Below are 22,500 nucleotides of genomic sequence, written 5' to 3' on the forward strand. Positions count from 1 at the left end.
GTCCTCCACCACCTCCACCATCACCATCTCCTCCTCCTCCTCCCCTCCTTCTCCTCCTCCTCCTCCAGAACCACCACCACCACCCACTCTCAAGGTTGTCTCCTCTCTCCTCTCTCTCTCTCTCTCTCTCTGGCAAGTCCGTTACTTAAGGGATATAATAATGCAATACAGTTATATTCTCTCTCTCTCTCTCTCTCTCTCTCTCTCTCTCTCTCTCTCTCTCTCTCTCTCTCTCTCTCTCTCTCTCTCTCTCTCTCTCTCATTATCTAGTCATACATATCTTGATTACTTCAGTAACTTACTTTCTCTCTCTCTCTCTCTCTCTCTCTCTCTCTCTCTCTCTCTCTCTCTCTCTCTCTCTCTCTCTCTGTCCCGTTATTGAAGGATGATACAGTTCCTCTTCCCAGAGAGAGAGAGAGAGAGAGAGAGAGAGAGAGAGAGAGAGAGAGAGAGAGAGAGAGAGAGAGAGAGAGAGGAGGAAGGGAAAATCAAAATGTCAAACTACTGATGATGAAATAACGGAGGAGGAGGAGGAGGAGGAGGACGGTATGGTTTACGCGGGAAAAATTGAGAGAGAGAGAGAGAGAGAGAGAGAGAGAGAGAGAGAGAGAGAGAGAGAGAGAGAGAGAGAGAGAGAGAGAGAGAGAGAGAGAGAGAGAGAGAGAGAAAGTGATAAGGGACAATACCCACACACACACACACACACACACACACACACACACACACACACACACACTTCCGGGTTTTATTTCCTCATTCTACAAAAAAAAATCAATATAAGGTCATTTTTGTCTCCTTTCCTTCCCTTACGGAGGAGGAGGAGGAGGAGGAGGAGGGCAATGCTGGTGGTCTAGTGGTGTTACAGGACAAAGATCAGGACGAGGAGGAGGAGGAGGAGGAGGAGGAGGTGAGACAGGAAGAGGTTTAGATATTTAAGGTCAGCAAGGTTCCAAATGGCAAATCTCTCTCTCTCTCTCTCTCTCTCTCTCTCTCTCTCTCTCTCAACCTATTTATCTTTTTTACTAATCTGTTTACTTTTGCAAACTTGCTCTCTCTCTCTCTCTCTCTCTCTCTTTATCCAATCGTATTTCTTATAACTGATAAAAGCGTCATTGACGTATGAGACAGAGAGAGAGAGAGAGAGAGAGAGAGAGAGAGAGAGAGAGAGAGAGAGAGAGAGAGAGAGAGAGAGAGAGAGAGAGAGAATGTCAATATTATTCTTTCTCTACTTCGAAAGATTTGAATCATATCTAGTATCATATCTCTCTCTCTCTCTCTCTCTCTCTCTCTCTCTCTCTCTCTCTCTTATCACAGCTAATCTATTTGTAATATCAAAACTAATGCGGTTTTTAATCATTCAACATTTAATTACGATTATGAAGATTAAATAGATAAATAAAATAAATGAATGAATGAATAAATAAATAAATAAATAAATAAATAAATAAATAAATAGACTAACACCAACACAAATGAACACAAAGAAAGAATGAAGAGTAATTAAGAATAAGTAAAATAAATATATAGTATGGTAATAATAATAATAGTAATAATAATAATAATAATAATAATAATAATAATAATAATAATAATAATAATAATAATGAGAGAAATTTTACATTCTTTTGTTTATATGAAATTTTACATTCTTTTGTTTATATGTGTGTGTGTGTGTGTGTGTGTGTGTGTGTGTGTGTGTGTGTGTAGGATGACCAACACCTGACAATTCACATGATGACACACACACACACACACACACACACACTGACAACAATACTGCAATAACCATACTATCACATACTATCAGAGAGAGAGAGAGAGAGAGAGAGAGAGAGAGAGAGAGAGAGAGAGAGAGAGAGAGAGAGAGAGAGAGAGAGAGAGAGAGAGAGAGAGAGAGTTAACATGGCAAAACTAGCAAAATATTTCTTAGTATAGAAGAAGAGGAGGAGGAGGAGGAGGAGGAGGAGGAGGAGGAGGAGGAGGAGGAGGAGGAGGAGGAGGAGGAGGAGGAGGAGGAGGAGGAGGAGGAGGAGGAGGAGGAAAGATAGAAAGATGAAGAGATCAAAGATAGAAAGAAGATAAAGGAAGAAAAATTTGAAGATAATAAATTCAATGAGAGAGAGAGAGAGAGAGAGAGAGAGAGAGAGAGAGAGAGAGAGAGAGAGAGAGAGAGAGAGAGAGAGAGAGAGAGAGAGAGTACTGTACTTCCTTGTAAGCGCCCTACATAATATTATCATCTTAATCTTACTGTGCAACTGATAAGACTTTAACAAGCCAAGGTGATGCATTGTGGGTCACATAGAAGGAGGAGGAGGAGGAGGAGGAGGAGGAGGAGGAGGAGGAGGAGGAGGAGGAGGAGGAGGAGGAGGAGGAGGAGGAGGAAAAGGAAAATAGGAGAAGGTCAATGATAAAAAGATATAAAGAAAGAAGATCGGTATTGCATTTTGGGTCATGGAAAAATAAAAATAGGAGGAGGAGGAGGAGGAGGAGGAGGAGGAGGAGGAGGAGGAGGAGGAGGAGGAGGAGGAGGAGGAGGAGGAGGAGGAGGAGGAGGAGGAGGAGTTTATATTCATCTATTATTAGGTTAGGTTTGGTTTGGTTAGGTTAGGTAAGGTAAGGTAAGGTTAGGTTTGGTTTGGTTAGGTTAGGTTAGGTTAGGTTAAGCTAGGTTAGGTTAAGTTAGGTTAGATTAGATTAGGTAGGTTAGTTTAGGTTAGTTTAGGTTAGGTTGGGTTGGGTTGGGTTGAGTTAAGTTAGGTTTGGTTGGGTTGGATTAAGTTAGGTTTGGTTTGGTTGGGTTGGGTTGGATTGGGTTAAATTAGGTTAGAATAGGTAAGGTTAATTTAGGTTAGGTTAGGTTAGGTTGGGTTAGGTTGGGTTTGTTTCAGGTGGGGTTTGGTTTGGTTAGGTTAGGTTAGGTTAGGTTAGATTAGATTAGATTGGGTTGGGTTGGGTTGGGTTAGGTTAGGTTTGGTTGAGATTGTTTCACTGTCTGTCTGTATGTTCAGTGGTGATACAGATATTGAGTGACAAGTTGACACCAGTATTTCATAAGGAATGATAAATACAAACACACACACACACACACACACACACACACACACACACACACACACACACACACACACACAGACTGATAACACACTGACACAAGGATTTCACAAGAAGGTAAATGAGAAAATAATGACACTGCCTTCACCAATATTGACTGATAACAACGCCACACCAAACCATTTCACAACACATACCAAAAAGTGAAACAAAAAATAAATAAGAAAACAAATTGCATAAACACAGCTACATCAAAGCCAACTATGAGGATGCTTTCAATTTTCCCCATCAGTCACTGATAACATTGCCACACTATTTCACAACACACTACATGAAGAAAAAAAATAATAAATAGATGAATAAAAGACGATTATATAAACACACCAATTGCATCAAATTATATTGCCACAAACTTTTTAATATTCATCTGATCTATTTAACACTTGAAAAAATAAAGTAAATAATTAAGTACAAAATAAATACATACACATTAACTTTGACATAACAAATTATTAGGATCTTTTTATTTTCACTTTATCTTTTGAACATATGATAAAAATAATAATATAAATAAATAAGACAAGAATAATTAAATAAACACATTCATAACAAAACAAATGATCAGAAACCTCTTAATTTTCACTTTATTCATTAAACACAATAAATGAAAAAACTAAATAAAAAAAATAATAAATAAATAAATAAATAAATAAACACATTGACTATAACAAAACAAAATATTCTTATCCTTTTTACATTAATTTTATCTATTTATTCAACAAAATATAGAAAAAAAAAGACAAGAGAGATATATGAATAAAAATAAATGCACAAATACATCAACTATAACAAAAACTAGCAGAAACCTTTTTATTTCTATTTATTTATCTATTAATTTCATGTAGTCAATCAGTCAAGGGCAAAAGATGACAGGTGTTTGATGAGCAGCCACTGTTCATTAGGCAAGCATTTCACCAGTACACATAAGCAGAAAGTACTAAATATGCAGCTTTAACCTCTTCAGTACTGGGACACATTTTTACTTTGAGATTTGGGTATCATTAGACCATTTTATTATTAGGAAAGATGTATGGAGGTCATGAGATTAATGGCCACAGTCTTCACTATTTCAACCTTTTCAGTACTGGGACACATTTTTACTTTGAGATTTGGGTTGGATTAGACCATTTTATTGACATTGGGAAGGGTCTATGGAGGTCATGAGATTAATGGCCACAGTCTTCACTATTTTAACCTCTTCAGTACTGGGACATTTTTTTACTTTGAGATTTGGGTGCGATTAGACCATTTTATTGACATTAGGAAAGATCTATGGAGGTCACAAGATTAATGGCCACAGTCTTCACTACCTTAATCTTCCACATAAGTTTCTGAAGCTGTATAAAATGACCAAATAGTAAGCAGGATGAAAATGGAAATTCATCATGGTGCCTTTTCAGAACTGGGACACATTTTTACTTTGAGATTTGTGTACAATTAGACTATTTTATTGACATTAGGAAGAGTCTATGAAGGTCACAAGATTAATGGCCAAAGTGTCTGAAGCTTTATAAAATCACCAAATAGTAAGCAGAATGAATATGAGAATGAATCATGGTACTGAAGGGGTTAACTAACACTGTCCCTCCTCCACCCCACCTAACCTAACAGACCTCCCCCCCACCCATAAAGCAACCTAACATATATCCCTGTCTTTTGGCTGACTCTGTTAACCTGTAAGGGAACTGGCTATCAAGTGGGCATCTTTTTTATTCATTTATTGTTTCCCTTGGCCAGTTTCCCATGTAACACTAAAAAAACTATTTCTAATCCCATGAACTGAGGAAAACAAAAAGATAAAAAAGAAAAAACAAAAAGAAAACAAAAAGAAAAATAACCAGTGTTAATATCTGAATAAAGGAAAATAGAAATAAATAAAAATGAAATAATAATAATAATAATAATAATAATAATGTGTTAAGAGCCTCATGTTGGTGTAATTATTAGTTAGTCACATTTATTCTTTAATTTATTCAGTTACTACAAATACATACTGTTATTACTGATACCAGTATCATAAAACACCTTATTACCATAATTACCTCTCCTTCCACACCTGTTCTACTACTACTACTACTACTACTACTACTACTATTACTCCAACTGGTAACGTACTACTACTACTACTACTACTACTACTACTACTACTACTACTACTACCACTTCTACTACTACTACTACTACTACTACTACTACTACTACTACTACTACTACTACTACTACTACTACTACGTACTACTGCTAACTACTATTACTACTACAACTGATAACGTACTACTACTACTACTACTACGGCAGCAGCAGCAGCAAGAACAACAATAATCTCACGTTACCTTGTTAATTAAGCCACCTGTCCCGCCACACAGCTGTCACGCCTTCCTGCAACACAAAACCACCAATTACAACACTCTCCACCACTGACCTCTGACCCTAAGCATGTCCCACACGTGTCCATGCCAACGCACACACACCCATACGTGGCAATACACACACACACACACACACACATAACGACAGATACACACATACACACGTACATGTTCTTATCTCGGCACATTGACGTCATAGGAAGTTTATATTAGGTGTTACTTTAAGTCACTCTCCCTCCTCACGCTCCCTGCTCCTTCAGTTATCGTTAAAATGCTCCATGTTAAAGAAAAATGGAGTTGAATTGTTGGAGGGTTTGTGTTTCGTCTGCTGGCCAGTTGTCAATATCACCTCAGCGCCATCTATTGTATTTTTATCTTTATTAGTTATTTTATGTTTATTTGTGCTAAAAATGGTTTATTAAAATTTTATGTTGAGTTTTTTGTCATTTTTGGGGTCTGTTTTATTTGATATTATATTTCTAGGTGATTTCGTACCTCCTTCATTAAATGTTGTACTCTTGTGTCCTAGAATATACCCGATACTTATCACTAAAACGTTACTTGTGATTATAATAACGTTTCATACTCAGACAACCCCCCATCTGATCTTTTTTTTCTTTATCTTCGTACTTCCTTGATTAAATGTCGCACAGTACAAGGAAAAAAAAAAAAAGTATATAACGGAGACATGTATCTACTTCCTGGGGATTTATTGAATTCGTAAGGATTATTATACACTAATTTTTTTCAACTCTCAATTCTCTTTTCTTATTATTTATGCTTATTATTTCTACCTCCAATCTAAACATATGTGGAAAGAATGAGTTTACATGAAGGTTACACAAAAGGCTGATATGTATTTTCAGAGACTATTCCATCAATTTGTGGAAAGAATAATGTTACATAAAATAAATAGAGTGGAATTATTGTTGTATTGTGCATTGAAATATCTTCTATTGTTAATATTTTTTGTCATTATTATTTCGATCCTGCCATGGAGCTTATTGTGTTCGATTCCTCGACTATCTGCTTCATTCAATTGCCCATATCCATGTTTTCAATAATTTAACCCCATAAGATGGAATATTGAAGATTATTGCTACTATTTTCTTGTTATATGATAAATATTTGTTCTTTTCATAGTAATCATAACTTCAAAACAACACGAATGATGGTTTCAGGAAATAAGACAGACATAACGCAGAAATGTCAGCTGACATCTACCATTTCCTCAATTTCTCACCTGTCAGTTACTATTACACGAACTACTGTATATGGCTGCGTTTTATTCAGTAGATAACATAATTTAATACTATAATTTAAGCTGCTATACGTGAAAAAGGTGGTATTAGAGCCAAAGTGAAGAGACAGGGAAAGGGTCAGCTGACTTGAAGACTACGCTGTCAGATGAATGATAACATCCAAAATACCGACATTAACTAACCATACTAATAAAATAAACTAAGGTATACCAATATCCAAAAACTAACCATAATAAATAAAAATACAAGGTAGTGCAGGAACAGATACCCGGAAGGCATTAGATAAGTTGAATAAAAGAAGCTAAATACACGATATCGATCCTGCCCATTCAAGTCAGAGAGTTCATTTTGTAAACAAGAAGGAGGCGAACATGTCAGGGAAGGACAAGATTAATATTTTCCCCTCCAGAGGGTGAGTGAGGGGCGGTATGCATGAAGGCAGTGTATGGGGGAGCCTGTGAAGGGTGTATGGTTGTATGGGGAGGAATAATAATGGGAGAGAAGGGAAAATATGGTGGAAATTTGTGTTTTTAAGGCGTGTGCATGAGTGAGAAAATAATATATCTAACTTTGTAAGATATTATGTAGAAAGTATGTAAGATAAAAAATAATTAAGAGAAAGAGAGAGAGTGTGTGTCCAATGTCAAGAAATGAGAGAGAGAGAGAGATTCTGGCCATGTATTAAACTGACAAGAAACGAAGAAAAAAATAATAATAAAACACACAGGAAGAGAATTTCACATCAACTCGTAAGAAATGCTGAAAGAAACGGAAGATTTTTTTACTTCAACTCACAAGAAATAGTAAAAAAAAAATTATAGAGAGAGAGAGAGAGAGAGTGTGTGTGTGTGTGTGTGTGTGTGTGTGTGTGTGTGTGTTTCCACCCATACTTTATCCCTTGACCGTGTGAGAAGAAGAAAAAAAAGAAGAGGAAGAAAGGTAGGAAAATAGGAATGTGTGTGTGTGTGTGTGTGTGTGTGTGTGTGTGTGAGAGAGAGAGAGAGAGAGAACCATGAAAAAATAGATAAAAAAAATGTTACAGTTCACATTAGGTTAGGTTAGGTCACATGCCCATCACACTAACCTACACATTGCCTCCTTGTCCTGTCCCTGCTTGTCCCTGCCCCTTCCCTGCCTGTCCCTGTGGTCCCCGGCGTAGGGCGCAGACCCTGATGAAGGCTCGGCTGGCGGGGGCTGTGAAGGGCCACTCGCTGCTGAAGAAGAAGGCTGAGGCGCTGCAGATGAGGTTCAGACAGATCCTGGCCAAGATTGTAGAGGTAAATTAGTCTTTGTGTTCGTTAATTGGTGAAAAATATTATGTGAGTGTTGAAATTTTTGATAGTGAAGTGAATTTGTTTACTTTCGTTTTTTGTGTTGAAATGTTTTGATGGTGAAGTTAATCTGTTTTCTTTTTCTTTTTCTTTCTTTGTGTTGAAATGTTTTGATAGTGAAGTGAATCTGTTTTGTTTCATTTTTTGTGTTGAAATGTTTTGATGGTGAAGTGAATCTGTTTTCTTTTTCTTTTCTTTCTTTGTGTTGAAATGTATTGATAATGTTGTAATTTCATTTTCTTTTATATTTCCTTTTTTTTGTGTGTGTGTTGAAATGTATTGAATTTGATAGTGTGAGTTTCTTTTCTCATCTATCTCCCATTTTCTTCTTTCTTCCCATTCTCCTTATCCTTTTTTTTTTTCCTCCTTCCCATTCTTCTGTCTATCATCCTATTCATCAACTATCTCTTCTTTTCCTCCTCTTCCTCCTTCCCATCCTTCTACTCTTCATCCACTTCCTATTTTCTTCCTTCCTCCTCCTCCTCCTTATCTACCTCCTCTTTTCCTCCTTCTTCACATCCTTCTACTTCTTATCTACTTTTTTTCTTTTCCTCCTTCCCATTCTCCCTATCCTCTTACTTTCCATATATCTCCTCTTTTCCTTCTCCTCTTCCATCCCATCCTCCTTTTTTCCTCCTCCTCTTCCTCCCATTCATTCCTCTACTCCTCATCCATCTCCTATTTTCCACTTCCTCCTCCTCCTCATTTTCTTCCTCTTACTCTTCATCTACCTCTTTCCCTTCCTATCTCTCCCACCACCACCACCACCACTACCACTGCCTTTCACCCACAGACCAAGACGCTGATGGGTGACGTGATGAAGGACGCAGCGTTCTCTCGCTGAGGCCAAGTTTGCATCGGGCGGGGACTTCAACCAGAGTGTGCTGCAGAATGTTACCAAGGCACGCATCAAGATCAGGAGCAAGATGGACAATGTTGCTGGTGAGTGAATGGTGAATGGGTGAATGGGTGAGAGAGGGGAAGGTGAGTGATGGGTGAATATCCCTCATTATTATCTCTCTTCTTCTTCTTCTTGCAATTTCCACCATCTCTCTCTCTCTCTCTCTCTCTCTCTCTCTCTCTCTCTCTCTCTCTCTCTCTCTCTTCTCTTCTCTTCTCTTCTCTTCCCTGCTATCTCTTTATTTTCCTCTTTTTCCTTCTCCATATCACCATTCTCTCTCTCTCTTCTTCCTCAAAATCACCACCATTCTTTGACCACCTCCCTTCCCATTCCTCCTTCCTTCCTTCTTTCCCTCCTTCCTTCCTTCCTTCCTTCCTTCCTTCCTTCCTTCCTTCCTTCCTTTCTTTCTTTCTTTCTTTCTTTCTTTCTTTCTTCCTCCCTCCCTCCCTCCCACCTCAGTCACCATTATCTCTCTCCCTATCCATTACCTCACTCCCCCTTCACCAACTTTCCCGCACCCTCAGGCACCAACCTTCCTGTGTTTGAGACCTTCGAGGACGGCGTGGACACTTACGAACTCACAGGACTGTCCAGGGGTGGCCAGCAGATGGCTAAGCTCAAGATCAACTACAAGCGAGCCATTGAACTGTTGGTAGAGTTGGCATCCCTGCAGGCTTCCTTCGTCACCCTGGATAATGTTGTCAAGATTACCAACAGGAGGGTGAACGCTATTGAACATGGTGAGTTGGGGGAGTTGGGGAGAGGGGAAGGGGTAGTGGGTGAGGGTAAGAGTGGTGAGGTACAGAAGAGAGGAGTTTAAAGGGAGTGTTTGTTGAGAGAAAGGGAAGGAAGTTTGGTAAGTGAGTTTTGAGAGTGAAAGATAGAAAGAGGGAAAGATTTTGTTGGAGAGAGAGAGAGAGAATATTTATGTATAGTTTAAAATCTTACATGACTCTCTCTCTCTCTCTCACTCATTTTCTTAGATATGAAAGAGAACCTGTCTGTAGTTTCGATGTTTCTATTATTCTCCCTCTTTCTCTTCCTCACACATATGAAATAACTTACCACACACACATATTCTCTCTCTCTCTCTCTCTCTCTCTCTCTCTCTCTCTCTCTCTCTCTCTCTCTCTCTCTCTCTCTCTCTCTCATCATTCCGAGATATAAGAAAACACATATACAGTTAAACTCTCTCTATCTCTCTCTCTCTCTCTCTCTCTCTCTCTCTCTCTCTCTCGATAAACACTCTCTCTCTCTCTCTCTCTCTCTCCTCTCAATCACTCTCGATACCTCACACACTCTCTCCTCTTAACCACCACACACACACTCCTTTTCTCTTTCTCACACATAATAATCTCAACACACACCCTCTCTCTCTCCTTCCTTCCTTCCTTCCTTCCTTCCTTCCCTTACAGTAACTACAACACACACCCTTTCTCTCTCCCAAACACACACACACCCTCTCCCACTCTCTCTTTTACAATAATCTCAGAAACTCACTCTCCCTCTCTCTCTTCCTCTCAGTCATCATCCCAAGGTACGAGAGAACACTTGCTTACATCCTCTCCGAACTTGACGAACTTGAGCGTGAAGAGTTTTACCGCCTCAAGAAGATCCAGGAGAAGAAGAAGGCAATCCGAGACAAGGCGGAGGTGGAGAGGCTGCGTCTGAAGGCCATCGGAAGGGCTAAGGAGGCAGAGGAGGCTGGCACCATCTTTGACGATAATAATGAGGAGGATCTGCTGTTTTGAGGAGGCTGTTTGGGGTGGTGGGGATAGGTGACTCAACTGACTAAATGACTGAGTGACTGGTGATTTGAGTCGATAGGTGGACTGACTGAGGGACTGGTGATTTAGAGGGTGGCTGACTGACTGATTGACTTATTGGTTTGGCTGACTTGGTGATAACTGACTGAGTGACTGGTGATTGAGTGGATGACTGACTAGCTGACTGGTGATTGAGTGTGTGGGTAGACTGACTGACTGAGTTATTCGTTCATTGATAACCGACTGATTGACTGACTGTTTGACTGATGAGTGTGATAATTTAAATGATGGACTGACTTATTGGTGACTGACTGGTGATTGAGTGGCTAAAGTGACTGGTTGAATGACTTATCAACTGACTTTTTAGTTTCTTGAGTGAGTGATTTGTAACGTGACTGACTGACTGACTGGTTGACTGAGTGGTACTTTGACTGAATTTCCCTAGACTGACACTGATAACTTTTCCAATATAAACTTCTGTAACTGACTGACTGACTGACTGACTGGCTGAGTGAGTGATAGCCTGTTATTCCCAAAGTCATGACTGGGAACTTAACTGACTGACTGGCTAACTGACTGACTGATAAAGGGGTTAACTGAAGAAATAAAACTCAGTCACTCAAGATATTTTCAAGTTTAAGATTGGGTGAAGTCAACCACACTTAACCTAACCTAACCTAACTTGATGATGACTTGAACGACTGACCTTTATATCTGGTTTTAACATGTGAAAGGTCGTCATTCTCTTGGTGTCTTGTAAAAAGTGAAGATATATATATTAGTTTGTGGTGTTGGGCTGAGTGGTGGTGGTGGTGGTGGTGACAGGAATGGTGATGAGATGGCTATAAAAATTGTTATCCGTAGTTCTTCCACTCTGTTTTGGATTATATTGTTGTTATTGTATTTTTCTTAACATTTTATCATCCTTCCATTCTCCCTCTCCCTCTTTCCCCTTCTCTCTCTCCTTTTTTCACAAGCTGCAGTGGAAGTTGATGGTATTTTCAAGTGTGCTTTTTCATAATTCCTACAAAAATTCCCTATTTTGTCTGGATTTCACAGGCTGTAGTGGAAGTTAGTAAGGTTTTCAAGTGTTCCTATAACATGACAATAGTTTAACAGGCTGTAGTGAAAGTTAAAGGGTTTTGAAGGGTGTTTGCACAATGCTAGTGGTTTGACAGGCTGTAGTGGAAGTCATTAGGGTTTTTAAGAGTGTCTGCACAATTCTGGTGATAGTTTAACAAGCCTGCAGTGGAAGTTATCAAGGTTTTTCCCAGTTTAACAAGTGTGTAGTGGAAGTTATTGAGTTTTTTCCGAGAGTTTTTGTGTAGTGGAAGTTATTGAGATTTTTCCAAGTTTATTTAATTTAGTGAGTGTTTGACAAGGTGTAGTGGCAGTTATAGGAATTTTACAAGCCTTTTCATGATCCTGGTGAGAGCTTAACAGAAAATAAAGTGAGGTTTGCAACAAGATTCAGATTCCAGTGATAGTTGAACAAGACACAGTACACACCCTTCAAAACACAACCAACCACTCCTGCAGCCTTTAAAGTCATTTTGTCATTTCATTCACCTCTTCTCTCTCTCTCTCTCTCTCTCATATACTTTAAGCAGGCTGCAGTGGAAGTTATTGACATTTTCAAGGGTGTTTCAATGACATCACCCTTAAAAACACTTAATAACACAACCAGCCAGTCCCTTAGCCTTTGAGTAAGAGAGCTGAGGATACTAGAACAAGAACCTTAAGAGAGACTGCCACTCAGGACCTCTCAGCCCGGCAGCCAGACCAGATGTAGTCCATGTAGTGGTGTACAGAAATGTGAATGTGAAGTGTGGTGAGTGTGTGGTGATGAAGGGCCATAAGTGTTTAGTGACATACGTACTTACATTCCACATAACTCATTGGACATTAAGCTTTTAGAATGCCGCTCATTATTAATCAACTTGGGAAATATTTTGGCAGATGGAGATATAGAAAAAAAATAAGATAAAATAAATATAAATGAATACTGTCTCTAAATAAAATGCTTCTCTCCACATTTATCATTACAAAACTTGAGTCATCGCCAAAATACTTTGATGGAAGAAGGTAATATAAATAAATGAAATAGATCAACGAACATAAATCAACTTCGTCCCTGAATAAAAAAAAAAAAAATACTTCCTTATCATTACTAAACTCATTAAATACTTCGAAGGATGAAAATATAAGAAAAAAATAAATATACATAAAATAAACATGAAATAACAGATGCAATAAAAAATAAGAGACCATACATCAACTTACCAAGGCCCTGTATAACTAGATAAACATTTCATTAAACCATAACACACAGAGAAACATACACACACACAGTAATCAGATATATGTAGTACTCAAAAAATTATTACAAGATCAGTTCTTTTTTTTTTTTGCAATCTGTTCCAATATTTTTTCCTTGACTTGTTGAGATTCTATTGAGATTTTTTTGTACTTGTCTAGGAGTGAGTGTCTGTACATAGCATTATATTAAACTGTGTGAGGTGACGTCTGTGTGTTTTTGGGGTGTTTATCTCCTTTATATTAATTAGATTACCACCCTTCAGTACCATGATGTGTTTTCATATTTATTCTGCTTATTTGATTTTATACACCTTCAGAAACTTGTGGGGGATTAAAATAGTGAAGACTGTGGCCATTAATCTTCTGACCTCTATAGACCCCTTCCTAATGCAAATAAAATGGCCTAATCGTACACAAAACTCCCATTTTCATATTCATTCTTTTTACTATTTCATGATTTTATACAGCTTCAGAAACTTGTGGGGGATTAAAATAGTGTAGACTGTGACCATTAATCTTCTGACCTCTATAGACCCTTCCTATTATCAATAAAATGTTCTAATCATACACAAATATCATGGTAAAAATGTGTCCCAGTTCTGAAGAGGTTAACTTGCTGCCCTACTGCTCTGCTTTACACTTTTCTTGTTTATGTTCTCTTTCTCCTACACAATATTTTCTTTTATTTAGTTATTTATTTCATTCTACTTATTCATTATTTTTATTTAGTTATTCACTTCATTTTACTCATTTATTTGTCTTTTACTCATCTATTTATTTATTTTATTTTATTTATTTTATTTATTTATTTATTTATTTTTTTTTTTTTTGCTTGTTTATCATTTCCTATCATCAATTTTCAAACATCATCCCTCGCCAGTTTCATGAATATTTAGCAGTGAAATATATTAACTCTTATTCAGCTATTTATTTCATTTTATTTATTCACTAATTTCTATCTCTTTTATTCAGTAATTTATTTCATTCTATTTATTCACTAATTTCTATCTCTTTTATTCAGTTAATTTATTTCATTCTATTTAATTCATTTATTTCTATCTCTTATTCAGTTATTTATTTTTCTATTTACTTACTCTATTTTCTCATCATCTACTTTGAGACATTTTCCTTCACCAGCTTCATAAATATGCAGCACTGGAATATATTAACATGAAGCCTTAAACTTAACATAAACTATCATTAACCTCTTCAGTACTGGGATGCATTTTTACCTTGAGTTTTGGGTATGATCAGACCATTTTATTCACATTAGGAACGGTCTATGGAGGTCAGAAGATTAATGGCCACAGTCTTCACTATTCTAATACCCACATATGTTTCTGAAGCTGTATAAAATCACCAAATAGTCACCAGAATAAATATGAAAATGTGCTACTGAAGTGGTTGAATAAAAACTTAGCTTAACTTAGCCTAACCATCTCTCAGACTTAGCACATGTCCTTATTCTCTAGAGCAGGTTCAAGTTAGACTCACAAGAAAACTCAGGATGGATCTTTACTGTTCACACAAAGACGGCGAAACAATGAATGACTTACTCCACCTACTCATTCTTCACTCCTCTAGCCAACAGTTACATTATACATCCTTACTTAATGTACAGTAACAACCTAATTTCTCTATGCCAGCCTTCTATGAGCTGTGTATAGCGTGCTCTCTCTCTCTCTCTCTCTCTCTCTCTCTCTCTCTCTCTCTCTCTCTGACAATATTTCTCCAATCAGTCTAATTACAATTAAAGAATGCAAAATATAAAAGAATAGAAATGAATTAACTATCATCCTATTCTCTTTGCCCGTTATGAGTAAAAGTAAAAACAAATTAACTATTCTATTTTCTATTTCATCATTATTGCTCCCTATTTCTGTTTCCTTCATCATTGTTCATGTGTCTCTCTCTTTCTCTTTTTTATCTCCTGCATTCATTCAACTTGTCTCTTGTCTAAGCAATTTGTGTTTATGATACATCAATGTTATTTATTATTATATTACATTGGATTGAAGTCACACACACACACACACACACACACACACACACACACACACACACACACACAAGGTAACAAATCTAAAGTAAAATAGACAGGTTTCCATTGGTGTATAATATCTTGTTTCATGTAAATCACAGCTAGACAGACAGACACACACACACACACACACACACACACACACACACACACACACACACACACACACATTGTCACTCTGAAACGCACCCGCACTCGATCTCCCAGTTACACACACACACACACACACACACGGATTGTCATTCTGAAACACACACACACAAACAGATTGTCATTCTGAAACACACACACACACACACACACTTATCTACCTCAAACAATCATTTCTTTTCTCTCTCAAACACACACACACTGAACCCTGGGTTCCTATTCACCCTAGCAGGCATCGTCAGGCTGGGAGACGCCCCACACAACCTCCCCCCAGCCCTGGACACTGGACACTGGACATTGGACACAACACTACCCTGGGAACTAAATACTGCTGGCCTCACATTCCCCTCCGTTTTCTGAGTAATGTTTGGCGCATGAGAAATAAATATGTCTACGTTTATCTTGGAGTGGCCTTACAAAAACAAGGAAAGTAAGGAAATAAATACAGCTATGTTTTATCTTAGAGTGGCCTTAAAAACAGAGAAAGTAAGGAAATAAATACAGCTACGTTTCATCTTAGAGTGGCCTTACAAAAACAGGAAAGGTTGAGAAATAAATGTCTATATTTATCTTAGAGTGGCCTTAAAAAAACAAAGAAAGTAAGGAAATAAATACAGCTATGTTTTATCTTAGAGCGGCCTTACAAAAAACAGGAAAGATAGGGAAATAAATGTCTATGTTTATCTTAGAGTGGCCTTAAAAAAAAACAGAGGTGAGGACATAAATATGGCTCCATTTATCTTGGAATGGTTTAAAATAAAAAAAATAAAATAAAAATAATAAATAAATAAAAAAAACAGAGGAAAGGTAAAGAAATAAATATAAGATACAGAAGTGTTTTTACATCCTTGATAGTTGTGACATGCTACCTACGTTATATATATATATTTATGTATTCCTTGTCTTAGTTATTATTATTACACCTACATACAAATACATACATACACACACACACACAGACACAGAGACACACTCCTCTAAAAAATACATAAATATATATAAATAAATACACAAGATATAGCCTTTAATTTTCATGTATATATTTAAATTCCTATATTTCTACCTTCATTTTATTATTTCATCAATCTTCACTTTTATTTATCTTTAGTTAGTGTATATCTTTCATTATTTCTTGTATTATCAGCCATTATGTGTTCTTTCATCAATGTTCAGTGTATTTCTATCTCTTCAATTTACTTTTTTTAATATTTCTCTCTCTTAGAATCAGTCTATTCAAGTCTCTCAAACTATCACTCACTCTCCATCTCTATTTCTTTCATTAACTCTCAATGTATTTCTGTCTTACATTACTTATCATTATATTCTTACATTTAAATCATGAATGGCTACTTTATTTCTTTCATTACTTTAGTCAATTTCTTTCACTTAATCCATCAATGTTCACTTTTCATTCCTACTTCATCAATTCAAAACTACACATTTCATTTCCTTCATAAACTTGTATTTTCTCTTACATTTTTTACGTTGTCTACTCAAAATTACTCACATTATTTTACATCCACTTTTCTTTATACCATCTTATTATCTCCCCTACACACACACACACACACACACACACACACACACACATCTATCATTCAATAAACACTCACTTTAATCTTAACTGGACTGAAATAACACCAACACTCTCTCTCTCTCTCTCTCTCTCTCTCTCTCTCTCTCTCAGACAGTCCCAGCATCTCTCCTTTCCTCCCTCGATTTTCTCCATCTCTCCTAGTCCACCTGTAGAAGAGTTACAATGAATACAGGTTATGAGCCAATACAGACTATTTACCTGTACACATCCATGGTTACCTGTACATAGAGAGTCGTCTGTCTTATACCTGTGTGAATGAGTGGTTACCTGTGTTAATCAAGCTAGAATTTCATATTTCTATTTTTTCTTTCGTGAGTTGAGCTTAACCCTTTCAATACTGGGACACATTTTTACCTTGAGCTTTGTGCACGATTAGATCATTTTATTTAGATTAGGAAGGCTCTATGGAAGCCAGAAGATTAGTGACCTCAGTTTTGTAATATTTCAATTCCCTACATGAGATTCTGAAGCTGTATAAGATCACTGAATAGTAAGCAGAATGAATATGGGAATGCGTCACAGTACTGAAGGGGTTAACCTGCTTATGCACTGCCTGATGTATGAATGAAGATACCTCTGTGTATTAAGCCAAAGTAACCTGTTTACATATGTCTCAATCACCTGTTTCAATTAAGTTACCCGCACAGTAAGGTAAATTAAGATACAATAAGATATAAAGTCTCTTATAAAACGTTTGCTAACATAGTGTAACAACTGAATCTAACTTAACCTACCTCTCTCTCTCTCTCTCTCTCTCTCTCTCTCTCACCTGGATGTAAGAGTCGGTGAGTGGCCGCCAGGGTCTCCAGAAGAAGTGTTTCTCCAGCGGGTTGTTGTGCCCGCTGGGGACGTCCACCAGATACTTGCTGGACTGTGGTGGTGGTGGTGGTGGTGAGGAGAGAGGAGAGAGGAGAGATGAGAGAGGAGAGGAGAGGAGAGGAGAGGAGAGAAGAGAAAGAGGGAAGGAGGAGAGAAAGAGAAAGAGAGGCATAAAGAGGGGAAGGAGAGAGAGAAAGAGGGAGAAAGAGGAGGGTAGAAATATGAGACAAGGAAAAGGAAGAGAAGGAAATAAATAACAAAAAGCAAGGAGGAGGAGGAGGAGGAGGAGGAGGAGGAGGAAGAGAAGAACAGATTACTTTTCACACAATCAATCAATAAACAAACAAAACAAACAAGAACAAAAAAACACAAATCTCACTATTAAAACTTCCACAAAATATAAACACTCAAATTCTCCCTATAAACACTCTGATCCTGTTTACAAACACATCAATCCCTTCCATAGACTCTGATCCTCTTTAAACACACTAATCCTTTACATGAACACTCAGATCCTCTCTATACACACACTAATCCTCTATAAAAACATTGATCCTCTTTACAAACACTTCAATTCCTTCTATAGACTCTGATCCTCTCTATAAACTCAGAAATCCTCTATATAAAGCCTGATCCTCTTTACAAATACTTCAATCCCATCTATAGACTCTTGGATCCCACTTACAAGGTACAGCAGCATCTTGGTCTTCTCATCTATACTCATGTCCTCTCCAATGGTGTAAGGGTAGCTCTCCCCATGCTGGGCGATGTAGGAGGAGAGGAAGGGATGAGCAGAGGTCACCATCCACACCCCACTCAGTTAGGTTAGATCCTGCGGAGGTACCATCAAGTTAGGTTAGGTTAGGTTAAGTTAGGCCAGGTCAGCTATTATTATTATTATTTATTTATTTATTCAGAGCCTCACTACGACTATTTTCCAAGGCCACAGAGATACTTAGCAGGATTTTCAAGAGTGTTTCTCCAGTTAATAATGTAGAAATTTTGTCACTCTGCCTCTAGAACCACAAAAACTCCCATGAAAACACACTGTTCTTTCACCATGACTATTTTCCAAGGCCACAGAGATGATTAGCAGGGTTTTCAAGAGTGTTTCTCCATTTAATAATGCAGAAACCTTGTTACTCTACCTCTAGAACAGTAAAATACGCTTTCATGCAAATTTAAATAAAGCCTTTTGAAATAGTGAAGGTGAAGTGCCAAAGTGTTTGAGAATACAAGTCTTAGTTAGGTTAGTCAAATTTTCTCTTCCAACGGACACACAGACACACTCACCCTGGAAAGGTTCAGCCAGCCACTGCCACAGCACCTCCGTGGCCTCAGGGCACAGCAGGCCAGGGTAGCGAGACTTCAACAACTGCACCATCAGGTCGTTGCCACAGTTGCACCGCAGTTGTGTCTCGCTGTGGTGGTGGTGGTGGTGGTGGTGGTGGTGGTGGTGGTGGAGAAGAGGGGGTGGTGGTTAGTTAATTTTTTTAATGCTGGTATTGTATTTTTCATTCCTTTCTTTCTTTCTTTCTTTCTCTCTCTCTCTCTCTCTCTCTCTCTCTCTCTCTCTCTCTCATTACATCCTCACATATAACAATGGTTCCTCAAAAATACACTTACAGTAAACCCTCACTATATGGGATCAACGGGGGAAACCCGTCGAAATCTCCAAAATCCAAAAAATCCAATGTCAGTTGCCCACCTCATATAATGGCAAGTGTCCAATATACATACGTAAAGAAATTTGCTGCTATATGGAGCCTATACATATAAGTAGAGGCACATGAGGGTTGCGTGAATGACCATAGTTGTGATGGGATAAGGTGGCACAATGCAGACTGAATCATCCCTGCACATGGGGATGAGTGGCAGGTGGAGCATCAGTGCCCAGTTGGCGGGAAACTGTACTGGATGCTTGCCGCTTATATCCATCCTATCTAGACAAAATTAATCCGGTGGCTATGTAACATCCTAAATAGCTGATATACGACATGTGTCCAATACAGTGAGGGTTTACAGTATTTACAAACCACAATTGAAACACCCCTGAAACACATAATGCACCACTGAAAACACCTCAAAACATCCTTGAAACACAAAACACACCTCCTGAAACACACAAAACACCCTGAAACACACAATACACCACTGAAAACACCTCAAAATACCACTTGAAACACACAAAACACCCCTGAAACACACATTATACCCCTGAAAATACCTCAAAACACCCCTGAAACACAAAAACATCCCTTGAAACATACAAAACACCCCTGAAACACACAGCACACCCCTGAAAACACCTCAAAACACACCTGAAACACACAATACACCCCTGAAACACACAAAACACCCCTGAAAACACCCTAAAACAACTTTAAAACACACAACACACCCTTGAAAACACCCCAAAACACACCAAGATACCCGCAAGACTCACTCAGTAGTAATAATCTCGTCCTGGGTCCTTCTGACGATGGTAACAGGACCAGGGTATCTCGCCAGCTGGTCCCCGGGGTTCAGATTAAGGTGGGTGTTGACGGCAAGGGTTACAATGCTGTTCAGACACCCAGGCATTCGGTTCACGGCCAGCGGAAGGACATGGTTGAATGTTGCGTCCAGGATCAAGCCGGATATCTGGTTTGGGGTGGCTTGGTTAGGTTGGGGTTGGGCTGGTTTGGTAGAGTGTGGTTTACGGATGGTTTGGAGTGGTTAGGTTAGGTTAGGTCATAATTATTTTGTGTCTAATTAATTGCCCTTAACCTGTGCCCTTCCTACATAGAAAAATAAAAACAAGAACAAGAACAATGAAAATAACAAGAACAAGAGTAATGAAAAGAATTAAATGAAACAAGATGAACAAGAACAAGCAAAAGAACAATGAAAAGAACAAAGGAATATGAACAGATGACCAAGAACAAGAACAGGAACACAAACAAGAAGAAAAAAGAACACTGACCAGAAAAGACAAAAAAAAGAATGAAGTAAAACACATCTGAATAAATTAAACTAAACTAAACTAAACTAAACTAAACTAAACTAACCTAACCTAACCTAACCTAACCCAACAAAGCACACAAGTGGCAAACAGACCTGGGAAACTAACCTAACCTGACTTAACCTAAACTAACAAAACATACAACACAGCACACACAGACCTGGGAAACTACACTAAACTAACCTAACCTAACCCAACCTAACCCAACAAAGCACACAAGTGGCAAACAGACCTCGGAAACTAACCTAACCTAACCAAACTCAACTCAATCCAACCCAACCTAACCTAACCCAGCAAAGCACACAGACAGCAGAAAGCAGAAAGCAGATAGCAGACAGCAGACAGAAGACAGACCTGAGGGTAGTTCATGGCGGCCCAGGTGCTGGAGTAGCCGCCAATGCTCCAGCCATAGATGAGAATGTCCTCCTCCCTGAAGCCAGCGCTGTGGATGGCAAACTGCATCACTGCGTCCACTGCATTCTGCTCCTGGCCGGGGTACGGCGAGCCCTGGGAAGGTTACGGGAGGTTAGGGAAGGTTAGGTTAGGTTAGGTTAGGCTAGACTAGGAAAAGGTTAGGTTAGGGTAGGGTAGGTTAGCCTAGGTTAGGGTAGGTTTGAGATAGGTTAGGTTAGGTTAGGAAAGGTTAGGTGCTTTTTATTTGATTATTTATCTATTTTTATATTTATTATCTTTATTCTATTTCTTTATATTTTCTTGTTCTTCTTATTCTTCTCATTTTTTTATTCTTCTTTTCCTTTTGTTCTTATTCTTTTTGTTTTCATGTTCTTATTCTTATTTTTTCCTCATTCTTCTCGTCTTTCTTGTTCTTATTATTCTTGTTCTTTTTTCTTATTCTACTCATTTTTCTGCTCCTCTTTTCTTGTTCTTTGTTCTCATTTTCTTGTTTCACTTGGTCTAATTTTTTCTTGTTCTTATTCTTCTCATTGTTTTCTTGTTCTTTTATTTTTCTCATTTTTCTTGTTCTTCTTATTCTTGTTCTTTAGTTCTTATTTTTTCTCATTCTTTTATTATTCTCATTCTCTTGTTCTTATTCTTCTTCATTTTCTTGTTCTTATTCTTGTTCTTTTTTCTTATTCTTCTTGTTTTCTTGGTCTTCTTTTTATTGTTGTTTTCTTCTTCTTCTTGTTTTTTTCTTTTTCTTGTTCTTATTGTTGTTTCCTTTCTTATTCTCTCTAAGTTTGAGCTAGTTTAAGTTAGTTTCATTAGGTTAAGTTAGGGAGGAGTTTCTCTCTCTCTCTCTCTCTCTCTCTCTCTCTCTCTGCAAAACATACACAAAATATCCCAGAAACATCCAAACACCCCAAAATAAACACAGCCACACCTGAAAAAACACACCCAAACACCACACATTTAACCTCCTATCCACAAAACAGACCCCAAACACTGCAAAACACATCCAAACGCACCAAAACATCCACAACGCACCCCAAAACACACTCAAAACTAGGACCCGACCAATGTGGATTTTTTGTGGCCGATGACTATTCTGATATTGGAGGATAAAAAACTTCCGATAACCGATATATAGGCAGATTAAATTTTTACACTTTTCAAAATAAATAAGTGAACACCTGACGCTTTTACACTTTTTGGAGAGCCGGCAGTCAAGTGGGTCTTTTTTTTTTTTCAATCCTTTCTTTTTTTTTTAACCCTTGGCTGGCCCTCTTCCCTACATATAAAAAAAATAAATAAAAAAAAAATCTAATGGCCTTAATAATGCTCAAGCTCTCGTTACCAGGATGCAAATTATGGGTGGAACATTTTTTTTTTTTTCATTATCAAACACTTGTATTTTCAGGAAGTGTTTGG

The 22,500-nt window shown here is 37.9% G+C and overlaps 3 protein-coding genes across 9 annotated transcripts in view; 1 reads left to right on the top strand and 2 right to left on the bottom strand.

Moving 5' to 3' along the window:
• The window catches only part of LOC123512843 (UDP-N-acetylhexosamine pyrophosphorylase-like), a 36,128-nt gene extending 30,315 nt beyond the window's left edge, over positions 1–5,813 (bottom strand). For 5 of the 7 annotated variants that reach the window (XM_045269539.1, XM_045269481.1, XM_045269548.1 and 2 more), the window contains exon 1: positions 5,534–5,564. In XM_045269539.1, the coding sequence (XP_045125474.1) occupies positions 5,534–5,549 (16 nt within the window). In that variant the 5' untranslated portion in view covers positions 5,550–5,564. Of the gene's footprint in view, positions 1–5,444; positions 5,580–5,648 lie in introns of those variants that run through there. The other 2 variants (XM_045269490.1, XM_045269509.1) reach the window with 2 other exon arrangements.
• A 1,248-nt stretch (positions 5,814–7,061) lies between these two features.
• Positions 7,062–13,263, top strand: LOC123512906 (V-type proton ATPase subunit D-like). Its single transcript, XM_045269554.1, is given in 6 exon segments — positions 7,062–7,154; positions 7,902–8,019; positions 8,867–8,907; positions 8,909–9,015; positions 9,499–9,714; positions 10,499–13,263. Coding segments are annotated over 6 exon segments (750 nt in total). The 5' UTR covers positions 7,062–7,113; the 3' UTR covers positions 10,726–13,263.
• Positions 12,011–22,500, bottom strand: part of LOC123512890 (phosphatidylserine lipase ABHD16A-like) — a 17,525-nt gene continuing 7,035 nt past the window's right edge. The window contains 8 exon segments of the mRNA XM_045269553.1: positions 12,011–12,314; positions 16,898–16,993; positions 17,617–17,718; positions 18,352–18,447; positions 18,449–18,498; positions 18,960–19,087; positions 20,113–20,309; positions 21,025–21,177. Coding sequence (XP_045125488.1) covers positions 16,985–16,993; positions 17,617–17,718; positions 18,352–18,447; positions 18,449–18,498; positions 18,960–19,087; positions 20,113–20,309; positions 21,025–21,177 — 735 coding nt within the window. The 3' untranslated portion in view covers positions 12,011–12,314; positions 16,898–16,984.

The sequence above is a fragment of the Portunus trituberculatus genome, chromosome 4, assembly GCF_017591435.1.
Source record: "Portunus trituberculatus isolate SZX2019 chromosome 4, ASM1759143v1, whole genome shotgun sequence".
In the NCBI taxonomy this organism is placed as follows: Eukaryota; Metazoa; Arthropoda; class Malacostraca; order Decapoda; family Portunidae; genus Portunus; species Portunus trituberculatus.